Source organism: Aythya ferina, assembly GCF_964211825.1.
Source record: "Aythya ferina genome assembly, chromosome: 5".
Lineage (NCBI taxonomy): Eukaryota > Metazoa > Chordata > Aves > Anseriformes > Anatidae > Aythya > Aythya ferina.
The window spans coordinates 39557702-39573029 of NC_140301.1; the positions used below are offsets into that span (position 1 = coordinate 39557702).

The 15328-nt window shown below is 55.3% G+C and overlaps 1 protein-coding gene across 1 annotated transcript; it reads right to left on the reverse strand.

Annotated features, from left to right (window-relative positions):
• On the reverse strand, nt 1-15113 carry JDP2 (Jun dimerization protein 2). The gene is made up of 4 exons (XM_084520564.1): nt 14954-15113; nt 4830-5053; nt 1741-1845; nt 1-1168 (listed from the first exon to the last, which is right to left on the reverse strand). The coding sequence occupies exons 2-4, from the start codon at nt 5028-5030 to the stop codon at nt 983-985; spliced, it is 492 nt and encodes a 163-aa protein (XP_084376690.1). The 5' UTR covers nt 5031-5053; nt 14954-15113; the 3' UTR covers nt 1-982.
• Nucleotides 15114-15328: the final 215 nt, after the last annotated feature.

Below are 15328 nucleotides of genomic sequence, written 5' to 3' on the forward strand. Positions count from 1 at the left end.
TATGTAAAGGTAACATTTACTGAGAGATACAGAACTGAGTATTATGAAGGACATACATGGATGGAGACGGCAGCGACGGCCCTGCAGAGGGCTGCTGGACCCCCTTCCCAGCGTGCTGGGGGAAGGAGCCGGACGCCGCCGGACAAGTAACACAATGGAGATAACTGTGGCATATGCATTTGTAACAAACAGACCATCATAACATACATTTCTATGGGATCACATCTAGTGATTATATAAATCCATATAGAGATCGCTGTATAAAAACTTTGTAAAAAATATCTTAAAAAAAAAAAGTGTAAAAATGTGCATTCAAAAGCACGGCCGACGCGGACAGCTGGGCTGTAAACATTATACTGAGAGTGTGCTCGTGGGGGGCGCCTGCGCCACCGAGCCCCGACAGGCCTGCCCACCAGACGGGGCCGCGTCAAGTGTTTGCGGTTCTTCGGTTGGGGTTTTCGTGTGGAGTGTGCGCCAGGAGCGGCGGCGGCCTCCAGGGACGGCTCCGGCACGCGGTGGGACAGGAGTGCTGCAGGCACCGCTCCGCCACCGTCCCTGCCACCTGCGGGCCCCGCTCCTCCCCGGCATGCTGAGGGGCTGTGGGGAAGAGAGAGGATGAAGCAGGAGCTCCTCCCGTGCCTCCTCCTCTCCTCCTCCTCCTCCTCCTCCTCCTCGCAGGACGTGCTGCCATGCCGTGGGGCCACGGGGCCGCGAGGAGGCCGAAGGGCCGCGATGAGGTATCACAGAGAGGTTGCCCTCGCCCGCGCCGCTAGCCCTGCTCCCGGGTTCAGCCTCAGAGTAGACGGTTGACAGGTTCCCAATCTTCTCTGCCCCCAAAATTTGTTTGGTCCATAGTTCCCAAGGAAGCCCACTGGGTCCTGGATGCACCAGGCCTCGGTGCACAGTTCTTCATACAGTACATACATTAGAGACCCTGGAAGACCCTGCGCCACTGTCTCCTCCTCCTGGCCCAGTGCCACCTTCACTTCTTCTCTAGCTGCTCCAGCAGCGGGTTGGCTTCGCTCTCGGGTGTCTTGATGCTGTCTGTCCGCACGATGCAGGTCGGACGGTGCCGGTTCAGCATCAGGATCAGCTGCTGCCTCTCTTGTTTCAGCTCTTCTATCTGGGCCTTCAGCTCCGCGTTCATGAGCTCCAGACGCTCCGACTCCTAACAGGGCAGAAACACAACTGCATGTGACTGCTCCAACGGAACAGATGCAAGAAGTATTTGGCCAACAAGCCACCTCTGCTCAGTGCTGCTCCTCAGCCCGTGCTGCACAGGAGCAGCCTGAGGACATGCTAAGACACCAGGTTCCTCCGGGCAGTTTCTACCCAACCCACAGCCAGCTCCTAGGGCAGCAAACACCCTGCCTGGCTGCTTTCCATGGGCTGGAAGGACACCAGGAAACAAACCTGCATTTTTAAATTTTGAAAGGTTCATCCCCCTGTCAGCAAGGAGTGGCCTTTGTGAAATGGCTCCTTGTCCCAGCTGTGTCCTTTGCCTGCATCCCACCAGCCCTTAGAGAAAAGCAGTCAGGCGGTGGGAGTGTTCTTCTGCCTTGGGGTCACGGCCAGAGGGAACCTGGCCTCTGAATGGGGAAACCTCCAGGAATCTGGGCAGAAGGCCCCTGTCCTGGGCCACATTCCCAAGGGTGCTCCTGCTCCAGCACAGACACCGGCAGACCATCAGAGCCCTCTTTCCCCCAGGCCCAGAGCCCACCTCCAGGTCAGGGCACCCACCCGCTGCAGGAACTCTGTCCTCTCCTTCTTCTTGTTACGACATCGCGCTGCTGCTACCTTGTTTTTCTCCCGGCGCCTTTTCCTCCTCTCCTCTTCCTCATCAAGCTGCAACAAGATGGAGAAGCCCAGGTCAGAGCCATCAAGTGGAGGAGGTTGGCAGCCCCTGGCAGCCCCGCTGCCGCCCTCACCAGTGGTCACCAGTGACGTGGTCCAACCCTTACAAGGGACCAAACGTGTCGCTGCCACAGCCTCTAACGTTGATGTGCCTTCAACTTGGGGGCCAAGCCACCAGGCCACCCCAGAAGGTGGGGACAGTGGGGTGCATCTCCAATAAGGACACGGGACACAGCAGTGCCGGTGCTGTTTGCCATGACTCAGTCACTCCCTGCTATCTGATTCAAACCGCACAGACCAGGCTAATAAGCCCTATGGGCTGGAAACCCATAATCAAAGTACTTAGGGAAAAGTCTGTGTAAGTGGCCTGTGGCACGCTTACAGCTGAGAACCCAAACCAGTTCCTTCTCCAGAGAACTGTGAGTGCTAGAAATCTTCATAAACTCAGTATCCACGTGACACCTTACAGCACAGCAGTGGAGAAAAGACCCTTTGGGCCTTTAAGACCCCAAAAATAACCGTGAGCATTTGGCCTGGGACTCTGAGATGTCAGACTGAACTGCCTTGTTCCTATCAGTTGGCAGCTGACAGCATACATCCTTTCAAATACAGTGGCAGCCACATTTACTTTATGATCACTTCCACAGTCTACTTGCACCTTCTTCTAGGGCACCTCCAGCCTGCCAAGGCGGCCACATCCTTCCCTTCATACTTCCCCAGCGTGATCAAGGAATGTGTCTCCCAGATGAGCCTCTCGCAGCACACGCCATCTGAACAGCCTCACTGCTCTCACACCTGGGCTTAGGGACCTTATAAGGAGCCAAGAGGTTTCCAGCACCATGGGCATGAAGTGGTGGTGGGCGTGGGGATTTTGATTTACAGAATCAAAAATCCTCTAATCAAAACATCTCGACAATGTGCCAGGACAGAATGAAATGCTAACTGGGCAGAATTAAGCTGCATGTCTAATATCTAAAGGACAATGTCCAAGTTTTATAGCACTAACAACTTTTGCATCTTCTCTATGATATTTCCCAAGCATTATACCAAATTTACCATTTTAGATGGGAGCAAAATATCAAGCAAAGGCAGCACAAGCTACGCCCAGACTTCCCACAGTGCCAGGCTGCAGCCAGCCCTCTGCCACAGCAGCACTGTGCTTAGGAGAACCAGGATGGGATCTGTGCTGATGCCCCCATGTCCCACCAGAAGCTTCCAGCTCTCACTACATTGTGATGGGCATCTGCAGAAGCAACCAGGCAGACTCTAACTCTGTGCTCTGCTGCCTTTTCCTGGAAGAACAGTGAGAGCACCAGCCTCACTGTCTCCCTGCAAACTGCCTGACACATTTCCACGCCTAGTTGCTCTGCCCATTAGGGATCAAAGAATAAGTGTCCCTTCCCTGTCCCCTTCAGCTTCCCCTACAGCCACTGGGGCCAGCGAAGGGCCGTGCCCTTTAGATGTGGCCCACAGGTGCTCAGGGAGAGTGGCTCAGCACAGAGAGCAGCAGCCTGAACTCTTGGCTCTGCTTTTTGTTGTCCTACAGCTCCAGTCACTTCAAGAAAGCAGCTTTTCTCCTTCCTGCCTCTGTTTCAGTTCAGAAAGGTGACATGGCCCTGGTGCTGGGGGTTAGGACTCAGCTCTGTTACAGGCATGAGGGATGGTAACGGTGCATCCACCACCCCATACATGGGCTTTCTGTGCACTGCCACGGACAAACACCCCTGTGCCAGGGCAAAAAGCTGCCCTTTCCCCAGCTCTGCACTGAGCATGACATGCCAGCACCCAGCCTCCCCGGGCTCCATCTCCCTGCAAGAGGAGAGCAGCTGCAGGCTGCACTGCAAAATTACGCATGAGTTGCTTCTTGGCTACTCACGGAATAAGCAGCTACTGCTTCGGCTCTCCCAGGCTTTTGCTGCAAAGCCCATGTCAGGAGCAGCTCCATTTGCCATCCTCAGCTCCTTGGCTCCACGGGCTGTGCAGGGGAGGAAGAGGCTACAAGGGGAGGCAGCCATCTGGGGGCTGCTGGTGGGGCTCCCCTCATCTTTCCTCCACATTTCCCTGCAGATCAAGCTGCTATAGAAGTAGCAGACCGGGAGCTTGGGACACATTTGGCTTTAGATGCCAACTCATAACTGCACTGCCCATGGAGGGACCAATGCCTTCAGCATCTCCCAGTCTTCTGCTGGCCTCCTGCAGCACCCCATCCCCTGCTCCATCCTTACGGAGCTGCCAAGCCCCTTCCCAGGTGGGTTCCAGCTGGCTCCCAGCACGGTGTGAGCTGCCAGGACACCGCTGGACACAGCAATCCACTGAAAGGTGACCAATGGGCTGGATGGCAGAGGTTCTGCCAGCAGGAGTCCACCACAAGGGGTGGGTGCAAAGGATCAGGAACCCTCCCAGTGGGTGGGCCTGGATGCTGCTGAGCATTTACCATAAGATTTGGGTGAAACCAAGTGTCAGCACTCATTCGGAGCTCCCTGGAGCTGCTGCTTCATCTGCTCACGGCTCACCATGGACAACCTCTCACAGACTGAGCACCCCTGACAATGCACAATGCCCCATCCTCACACGGCATTGTCTGAAGTATTCTCCAGCAGGAGCAAGAGGATTGCTCATTAGGGCTGTTTACCAAACAGTCCTGACCGAAGCCACCACTCTCACCACTTTGGGGCCTCACACTGATGGACTTCCAGCTCCATTTGCTGGCACTGGTTGACACAAGCAGCACCAGCACAGCAAGGCTGAAAGAGCCAGACACAACACAAGGCAAGGCACAAGGAAAACGCTGTGCAAGTGCCTCCCAAGCCCCTATAACACAATCGTGATGTGACAGCCCATGGGACCGAGCAGCAGCCGCCCACCACCCCTTCCCCAGGAGCCCCACAGAGCGACCCGGGCAGCGGCAGGCACCCCTGGGGAGCAGCCCCTGCCCATCTGCGGGGCCGCTCGCAGCCAGCAGCCCCCAGCCTCACCTCACTTTTCACGGGCTGGGGCCTCTTCCCAAGCTTCACCTCCAGGAAGTGGAGCGGCGAGATCATGGCCCCGATGTTGCGGATGTCGGCGTACTTCAGCTCCTCGGCGGTCAGGGCGGTGCCAGGCAGTCCCGTCAAGGGGCCGAGCCCAGGCAGCGCGCCAGCCGTCAGCGACGGGTCGGGGATCTGCCCTGGCATCATAGCAGGGGACACGGCTCCGCGGGCTGCAGGGAGAGAGACACGGCCCGTTACCTCCCCGCTTCCAACGTGGCACGAACCCAGCCGGCTCCACAGGCCCAGGGAAAGCTGCCGCTCTCCCCCAGGGATGGCAAAAGCAAGGAATGAGCACAAGTTGGGTGGCAGAGACCAAAATATACAAATCCTGCTAGGAAGGACATGCTACTGGCATGTAGATGAGGAAGAAGAAGAGACCTGAGAGGCAGAGCACCAGAAAAACAGGAGCTTGGTGCAGGGACTTACAGGATCAACAGTGATGTGGTCCCATGGGCTGTTGGTCTTGGCACACCTTTGTCTGGAGTGCCGAAGATCAAGGTTTTGCTCTTACTGCGTTTTGATTAATGCGTAGGTATTAGGCCGAGAAGAAACCAGCATTGTGAGGACCGCACCATGCCGCGGGCTGGCTGCCGGCTGGGCAGGCTGAGCCTGCTGACCGGGGTCGGGGCACAGCGCACGGGGACAGAGGATAAAACAATGAAAAGCTGCTGAGGGAGAAACCCGCCACTGAGCAAACATCGCCCAGCACAAACACGAGGAAACAAAGGCTGGAGGGGAGGGGAAGTGGAGCAATGTGCAAAAGGCTTCTTCTATCAGGAGAGAAAAAAAAAAAAAAAAATTGGAGCTTGAGAGAGAATAGGATTGGGACAAGCTTTGGCAAGTCACTCATAGGCAGAAGAAAGGGAGTTACCAGGAAATGTGCAGAACAACTGGCTAAGAGATACAGAAATAAAATGAGACCTCAACTGAGAAGCCTGTAGAGCTGGAGCTGTCCTATCAGCCAAAAGGCAGAGGGAGCAGGTGGCTGTTGGCTACCACCTAAGCCTGTCTCTGCTTGTGTAACAGGCCTGGGACACTCTGGTGACCCAGTTACGACACGCAGTCACCTGCTGTCCATGCAGCCACCATTCCCCTGCCCCAAACACAGCCACACGGGGAGCCTGGGGGTAGCCACCCCATCCCACCCCATGTTGGGAGTCACCCCAAAGGGGAGAGGGGCTGCAAGCTGGCAGCACCCACTGCCGGAGCCAGGAGATGCATGAGGGAAAGGGTAAGGCATGCTCGCCCTGCTCCTTCCCAAGCAGCCACTCTTGGACACTGAGAAACAGGGCAAGGGGTGATGCAGGCTTTTGGTTGACGCAGTACAGCTGTGCTAAATGCAGGCACACACACGTTAACAAGGCAGCTGCCACAGCTGCCCAGCACTAGCCACCCCAGGTGGCAGATCTGTCACCACCAGGCTGCGAATGTGCGCAGAGCCGAGCGTGGGACAGGAGTGACGGATCGCTGAGTCGCACAGGGACCTCTAGAGGTCACCTTGTCCAACCCCCTGCTCACACAGGTCAGCAAGTGCAAGTCAAACTCAACCACGACAAGCAGAGAAGGTAAGGACTTCTTGGCACTGGCACGTCTCTCTGCCCAGGAGATTATTTGATGTACTAGTTAATGTCAGGGAACAGATGAGCAGTGAGGGGGAAGAAAAGCCACTCATACAGGTTAGTCCAGACCAGAGAGGCAAACAAAAGCTTCACGGCTCCCAGCACGAGTGCTGTGCAGGGCGGCCTGGTGTGACAGACCAAGGGATTTGCATCAAAGAGCACCTATGAACTGCAGTATCCTGCAAGCAGGCATACACTCTAACCTGCCACCGAGACCCAGGTGCCAGTGTGAGCTGTCCCAAGGCAACCAACAGGACTTGAGAAAGAGTGTGGAAAGCAAATGCAGCAGCACCATGACCGTACAGAGGCAGTGGCACACAGTGAGCAGGAAGCAAGCCCTCTGCTGCAGTCATCTTTCAGGAGGAGAGACGAGAAAGGGGAGGGCAAGGCAGCGCTCCCAGTGCTGGTATGCAGAGGGAGGATGCTGGGCTGGGGGGAGATGATCTGCACAAGGATGTAGCAGCCTGAGAAGGAGCAGATGGGAAAGAGAGGAGAGATGGGTGACTTGTGAAGGAAAGTGATGCTACCTGATGAAACAGACTCCTGCCCATCTGATGATAAAAAACTTGGTAGTGACGCTTGACCTTAGAAGAGACCACACGTCAACTCCCTGGGACTGCAGAGCCCTGAAACAATCTGAAGCATTTATTCCTCCAGAGCACTCCCCAAAGCGGACAGCTGTAACTCCATGTTCTGGTGCCAGCAGTGCTCTGAAGCTGCCACCTCCCTTCCCTGCCATCCAGGCCTCACGCAGCAAAGATACCCAGAAACCAGGCACCGTCCTGCCCTAGGCTGCGCTCCAGTTCCAAAAACACCAGCAGGTATTGCCTAAATCCCTCCCGTCTTCCTCAGAAACTGTCCCTCTCCACAGGGCAGCGCCTGGCCAGTGAGGTGACACGGCAAAGCAGGGGACACCTTCCCCAGACACATTCTCACAGGACATAGCAGCGGAGTTATCTCACTGCTGTTTGGGGATAACTACATGCACTGCATCACGAGCCCATTCCCAGCCACCACCAGTACGGTGACACACGGTGGCACTGGGAAGAGGCCCACCAACAGCAGCACAGCTCCTGCACACCCCCAGCAGCAGTCCTATGAACACCCACCTCCAGCTTGGAAAAGTTTGGACATAATGAAAAACTAGGACTCCGTGGCAGAGGTATACGAACACCCTGAAGCCTCCTTCCTGCAAATGCTGTGAGCTGCGCTGGCACACACAGATTTGGGGCCTTGGCCCACCCTTTCCTATGGTTCAGGCTGTGACCTGACTCGAGCCCACTGCTGGATGCTTAAATTCATCCTTGTCTTAGGGAACCCCGTTTTAATTAATTGTTTTACATCATGACAGCAAGAGTATCTACATGCCAGGCTGGACAGTCCAGGTCTTCAGCTACAGAGAATTCATGGTCAATATAATTTATGAAATAAGGAGGGAGATTATTTTTTTTCTTCCAGGCTATGGGACTACCTGAGCACTGAGTGCCACCCTGCACTCCAGCTCTGAGCAGCTCCCCAGGGAAAGCTTGCTAAGGATTTGAGAAAATGTTATGCTCTGTCTGGTCTACCCTCTCCCTCTACATCTTTGGTCTAGTGGCTTTATGTGCCTTGAAGGAGCCTGAGTGAAGGAGCTGGCCCAGTACCTGTTTTGCTGCCTGAGCAACTTATCCTGAACCCAGTCACTGCACTGGCAAAGCCCATAACACACGTGCATCAGCTTAAATTAATTCTAAAGCTGTTCAAACCAAAGCACAAGGAGGCACCCGGCAGAACATGAGCCTGCACATTAGGACGAGCTGAGAACTAGGCGAGAAGGAAGGCTCCTCCAAATGAGGTCCAGCACAGGGGTCAGGAAGCTGAGGAGCACACCAAGAACTGCCAAGAGTCAAGCTGTGTTAGACCTTGGAGAGGAATGTAAACCATTTCCAGCAGAGCTGTAACCGCAAAAACGAGGGAATGAGGAGAGATGCCACCCCCCTCAGAGCAGGGTGCAGTGAGCATTAATCCGGCCCAGGCCCTGAAGCACCACAGCCGCAGGCACCATCGCTGCTGATCGCAGGGACTCTCACCTCCAACTACTTCTGTTCCCAGGTACCCAAGTCCCAAATACTTTCACCTACTTCCCTGCATAACACTACAGGTAAGAAGTTGTACTTCGATCATGTTAAAAATGCCAAAAGATGTAATTTTATTGAATATTTGGCCTTATTCCTGAGGCTGTTACTCTGGAAGACACCAACATGCCTGCCTAGAGCTCCAGCATATTTCTATCACATTTGCATGTTAGGACAGAAATAACTTTGAGGTGCAAGATCTGAATTTGACCTTTAAGTTGCAGCTTTTCAATAGCCAGATCTTGCTGGAAGTGGTGAATACAGCTGGTGCATTGCCAGTTCGTAATTCCTCCCTGGATTTTCCCTTGCAGTGTTTGTTATTTCTAGGGAACGTGAACCAGCTCACCTCTGATTCCTTCACTTTCTAACACTGTGCTTTAGCTGGGACTCTTATTAGATTTGTTCTTTTCATAACTGGTTGTTAACACAAACTTTTTTTTTCTCCTCAGTGCCAGGCGGTCTTTCAATGGCTCCTTACATGAGCTGAAAGAAGTTGCATCCTCAGTAAAACCTAGCTTTCTGGTGTCCTACTGCACAACCACACAATTCCTGCATTGTATCAGCTATGCTTCTTCACATAACGCAGCCAACAGCAAAGCAAAGCAGCGAGGGGAAAGAGAATGTGTAGTCTTCCATCTGACACTGGTATCTGCATGACGCCAGCTGCTCCAGTTTACATTCCCTGTAGCTGTGCGTTCTGCACTGATGCTATTCATCATTTTGTGCCACAACATCTAAAGATGCTCCACAGTGAATTATGAGACAGAGGAGGCTTTCTTAAAACTTCAGCTCAGCGATGCACAGCTTGTGTCATTCAATGTTCTCCGTAGCAACTAACCTTACAGCAAAAATCTGGTCAACACGTGATTTCATGGGTCAAAACCCAGTTTGTACTTCTTCAGCTTTGCTCCTACCCTCCCCTTGTTCTGGGTAAGCGCTGGAACACACGACTTGACCTTTTGCCAAAATGTCTGTAAACCCTCCTAATTATTGCAGTCCCTTTTGCATCCTCGCTCTGGAACTGCAGGTCTCAGACCTGCAGTCTGCTGGCAAGCTCAGTTATTTTATCTGCAGCCTCATCTCCAAAAAGCTGACAACAGTACAGCTTCCTTTTCTCACCTTTTTGCTGCATTTTTCACAGCAGTGACGAGTGGTTCTGTCCTTTGTCCCCCAACCACGTCTTTATGGTCAACGGTCTGTGACACTGGCTCACTTAATGTTTTATTAAAGGCAGCACGGAGCACTCCTTGTTTTTCTCCTGTTGCTGGGGTCTGTTCTTTTCAGGAGCCAGCTGCCCAGTGGGAAGAAGCTTTACCGAGCTGTTACTGACCCACACATTTGCTCAGCTTCACTGTCCCTGCATATGCTTCTGTTCTTTTTCTTACACTTTAAGTCTTTACTTCCTTGTGGTTTTGTTGTTGTTTTGTTTTCCATACTGACTTCTGTTGCTTTTTCTGGGGACTCTGAGTTTGTTGTTTGTTGTTTTTTTTTTTTTTCCTTTTTCTGAGGTAGCTGATGTTTGCGCAGCAGTTACTGCATAAATCTAACGTGCGTAGGCATAATCCACGTAGCCCAGGGTCCCTGGGGGCTTGTATTCTGGTTGCTAGCCTACATTCATGCCCCTCCTGCCACCTCTTCAGTGCTATTCTTACCCACAGCCTAAAACCAGCAGAGGAATGCCTACCTGTGCTGAAGTCACACATTCATTTCCCTGTGCAGAAGCTGACTTTGTCTGTATCTGCTACTCCCCCGGGAGCATCCTGTGCATCCTCACCTAGCCAAGCGCATGGTTTGCTTCTTTATAAGCCAGATGCAGTTGCTGCTTTGTCAACAGCACCATCCTACAGCGAAGACCAAAGCAGCTTTCTGACAGACACCCGTCACTTCACCTTAAATTGCCATTGCTGCCTTATCTGTGCTGTCAGCTTCCTTGGTGAGAGTGGGAGCTGTTTACAACCTTATTTTCAGTTTCTGGTTATAGTGCTGGCTATAAATCACGGTCTCTTCCAGCACAAGCTCTACCACACGCTCTGACATCTGCAGTGGTTGACCCCAGCACCCTGCCCATGCTCAGAGAGCCAGGCTGGCACCTACTGCCAGCCGGGGGGGATTGCCACTGTAAATATCAGCCTCTTCCTCTTTTTTCCAGGCTAACAAGCAGTGCCATAAGGCAGTCTGTCCCAGCAGCCCTTCTCCACGCTGCCAGCAGAACCAAGGCCCTGCCTGCCTGTTGTTCTGCCACGCCAGGCCCGACCTGGGTGCCTGCCATTACTTGCCAGCTGCCATGCGTCGGAGCGCTGCCAAAGCCTGCAACCTCCCGTACCAGCTATCTTTGATCTCTTCATCAGTACGTTAGCACTTAGCATACTGCTGCCATTTGTTCGTGCAGTCCTGGAGCCCTGGGCTCTAAGTCAGCCCTTCATCTGTTCACGGCCAACAAGCGAGAATTCTGCTCTGGAGATCAGAAGTAACGCTGCCATCCATGAGAAGCAAATTGCGGTCCCTTGGAATTTACTATGGCTTTACCATCCTTTTTTTTTTTTTTTACTTTTGCTTTTAGCTCCTGGCTATCAAGTTTGCTCAGTCTGTATGCTCTACACCGCATCTTTCCAGTTCCTTCTCATTGGCAGAAGGATGATTTATATGAAAGCCCTTTCCTGACATGCCCGACTTCTCATGCCTCAAGAATGTAACTTTCTAAACAAAGACAGGGCAATTGGCTATCACTTGTTTTCTGAAGCACGGAGCCACTTGCTTTTTCCCCATCTGGACTTTCTGGCTGGGGGGCTGCAGGGGCTTGAGGGCCAGTGGAGCCCACAAACACTTTTCCATATCAAGGTTCAGTTCAGCACCCCGTGAGCGCCGCATTAACGCTACCACGCTGACGGCACAAAGCCACACCTCATATGCCCAGTGCCAAAAGTACCTGAACATGCAATTACCTTTTTTTTTTCCCTGTTTTCTAGAATGTGATATGCTCCCACTCCCAGGCAGCAGCCACCAGCTCTGAACACCAGATGCACCTCGTTGGAAGGAGCTCCTTACAGCAGGTCACCCTGTAACCTAACTTCTTCTGCTCTGCATTTTTAAAAGCAGTTACTTCCAGTGCCAAAGGCCACACCGATCCGTATCAAAGTTATTTGCCAACCATCAAAACACAGCAACAGCCAAGCCCTTTGGTTCTAACCTGTCCTTCAGACACCCGTGCAGCAGCGCTGGCAAACATGGACTTTAACAGGCGCTGTGCGTTTATTCATTCATCTGCTGAGCCCGTGGGTGCACAGCCCAGCACCCGCGGTGCACTGAGGCGCTGCAGTGACACCCACTGGGATTAAACTCTGCAAGGTCCCCCTTCAGCAAGGAGGTAGGACTGCTTAGTGAGTGCTACAAGGCATTTGGGGAGGTTGCTCCCTGTTTAAAGACCAGTTTAAGGTCTCAGAGCGTGGCTTACCAGGTGTGCCGAGCTGCAGCATGCCACCTCTGTATGGCAGCCACCACGGCGCCTCACTACTGCCACTCCACTTCCATCCCATGAGGTTTGCAGCCAGCTCCTGCAACCCAGGGCAAAGAAGAACCCTTCCTACAGACACCCCCAGCTGCCCCTCCTGTTCCTTCTCTCCCACGGGCAACGTGGTGGACAAAGAGCTGCAGGGTCTGCGAGCACCCTTCCATGTAGTGTCCCAGCCCGGATCTCTCAGCTCTACCAAGTGGGCCATCGTGCTGAAGAGAGGAAGGAGCTCTGGAGGAGGAGATCCTCAGGAGATGGAAATGTAGACTGTTTTCTTGAGTGGGAGCAGCCTGGCTCAGCCCTGGATGTCTGGTTTCACACAGATGGCAGAAGAACGCCCAAATTGCTCACAGGGAGAAGGCTGCGAGGAGCATTCTGAGAGCAGGAACACGGAGAGCCCTGCTGCCTCCCTCCTCTCCTCCACCAGGGATGTGCCCAGCTCCTGACACTGCACCCAAGGGGCAGCCCAGAGCTGGCAGCCTCACCAGGGCACGCGTGAAGCCCCCACATACCTGCCTGTCTGCTGCTTTGGCTTCTTATTCCCATTACGAGAAGACAAGAAACCAGTCCTCAACTTTAGCAATAACCCCCTCTTTGCCATCAGCAAAGCAGTCAGCTCAATCCTCCTCCTTCCTCCAGCATTTTCCTCCGTACCTTGGCAGGGCAGCAGAAAGCTCCAGTTGAGCACCACGCTACCCCTAGCACTGCAATGCAGCACCTTCAAGCAACCTGTACCAGCAGGGGTTCGCACAGCACCCAGCACAGCCAAGGCTCCTCGCAGCTACTGCATTAGGAGGTTGCCATTAATTATGGCTTTGGCATGGAGCGTGGCAGACATTTAATAACGCGGCACCGCTCCACGGACAGCAGCACACAACAGGGAGGTAGAAGAGACCTTGTTCCTACCCACAGCAGTTCAGATGGACGTGGGGAGGAGGGAGTGTGCCGATCTGAGCGAGGCTGCAGCTCAGGCACTGAGGTTAACAACTGACTTCTTGAAATCCCCCAGGACCTTCCACAGCCGCATGTGGTCAGGGCTGGAATCTTCTTCAAGAAGACAGCCCTCCCCTGGCACAGAGCTCCAACCTCAGGGGCAAGGGTGGCCTCAGAGATGAGAGGCCCCCCTACAAACTCCTCAGAATTGTGCCCTGAATGCCAGGGTCATCCACAGAGACCTCTAAGCCATATAAAGACCAGCTCTGGCTGGCTTGCAGCAGCCCCGCTCGGCTGAGAGGCCCATACAGGCCTTTGGCTCCCAGGCTGCATGCTAAATAGCCTGCAGGGTTTGGACTGATGCTCTGGGCAGTCCATGCAATGGAGAAACCCACGCAAGCAGCCAAAGGCAGATGGCAGCAGGCTTGCTGTGCCTGCTCCTTGCCACATGGGCACCGCAGGACACGTACAGGCTGCCACACACCACGGCTTGGTCCTGGGGGAGCTGGGGCCAGGTCAATGAGGCACAGCCCACTGCAGCACAAAGAGCTTCTGGGCAGCTTCAGGCTCTCAAGATGCTGCGTGCTGCCCGCTACCTGGCCCAGGTGGAGCAGACAAAGTTGGCAACACCAGCATGGGGAAGGAGAGCACCCGGTGGATGCTTGGCGCTGCCTGCTCTCCAACAGCCCAGCTGGGCACGCTGCTGAGGTGGAGGGGATATCTCCTCCTCCTCAGCCAGGGTCACAGCCGAGACCTTGGCACCCTGTAAGGAGGGACGTGCTCAGCTGTAAGCAGGAGGGAGCAGCAGCCGCAGCAGGCAGAGGGAGCAGCAACCTGCCATGAGCTCCTGGCCGCCCCGGGAAATCGCAGAGACCCGAGGAGCACGGCAGCCAGTCGCTGCCTGACACAAGGACAGCTTGGATGGCAGCTCCAGCACCCACCCACTCGTCCCCCAGATGGGCAGTTTTTTTTCTTCCCTTTTTGAATCACCAGGAGTCATACCAAGGATGTGAACTCCAACCATTGGCATTCCCAGATGTCCCCGTGAAAGCAGTAACCACCAGATTCCCCGCGCGGACTCTGGCAACGGCCTCCAGATCGAGTTTTTCCTGCGAGTTCTCCTGAAACCAGCTAAAAAATCCTGCTCTGAGCTGCTGAAGCATTTGTTTCTGCCGAGCTCTCGGAGTCCAAACACACGCGCACACACACACAGTTTGGCAGTGGTTGTGTTCCAGGGCTGGTAATACAAGCCATGAAGGAGGCTGCCAAGACAAGCAACAGAACGAGCCAGGCCCCGTTTCATTGGCCACCATACGCTGCATATGGCCCTGGAAGCAGCCAGCGCAGTGTTCTCACCCTCCTTGAAGGCATAGGAGACCCTGTGTTTTCAAATACACCTCCACAGGGCCTTCATTAAAGGAAAATGGAAACATAATGTGGCTCTTGCTCTCCTGCTAGTTCTCTCTTTCCCCCAATTTGCTCCCAACCCTATTTCCCTACCACGGAAAAAAAAGCAAAGCAAAGTGCCTCCCGGAGCAACCCGTGCAGAAGAACACAACTTCCACTCAGCCCCACGCCCGGCTGCCCCAGCGGGCTCGGGACGGGGCGGCGGGGATCCCGGGGGGTCCCGGGGGGTCCCCTCTCTTCCCGACCACCCCAGCACCCCGCACCGCGAGCGGGGCGCCGGCAGCCCCCCAGCCGCACACCCCACGGGCAGGTGGAGCTCGGCTCCTCCCCGCACCCCCAAAAAGGAGCGGGGGGCTCCGATCCGCGCCCGGGGGCCCCATCCCCGCGCCCCGAGCGCCCCGAGCGCCCCGCGGCCACCCCGGCATCCGCTCCCCGGTCTCCCCCCGGCCACCCCCGCTTCCCTCCCGGCTCCGCCGTGCCCGCACCCACCGTGCACGGGGAGCGGGCCGCCGGGATGCCCGCGGGGCCCGGCAGCGGGCTGCGGGTTCAGCCCCGCCGCCGCCGCCCGGCTCGGCTCGGCTCGGCTCGGCTCCGCCGCCCCCGGTCGCTGTCGCTGTCGGTGCCGGTCCCCGCCGGGCCGCCCCGGCCGCCCCCCGCCGCCCCGGTGCGCGCCTCCCGCGGGCTGTGGCGGGCGGCGGGGTGGGTTGCATCAGCCCCGGTTATATAGCGGCCCCTGGGCTGCGGGGAGGGGTCGGGAATGCGGAACCGGCCGGGCTGCCAGCGCCACACGTCAGGGAGGGAGGGCGGGCGAGCGAACGGGGCCGCGGGGCGGGGAGCGCCGAGATGGGGTGGCACCGGCACCGG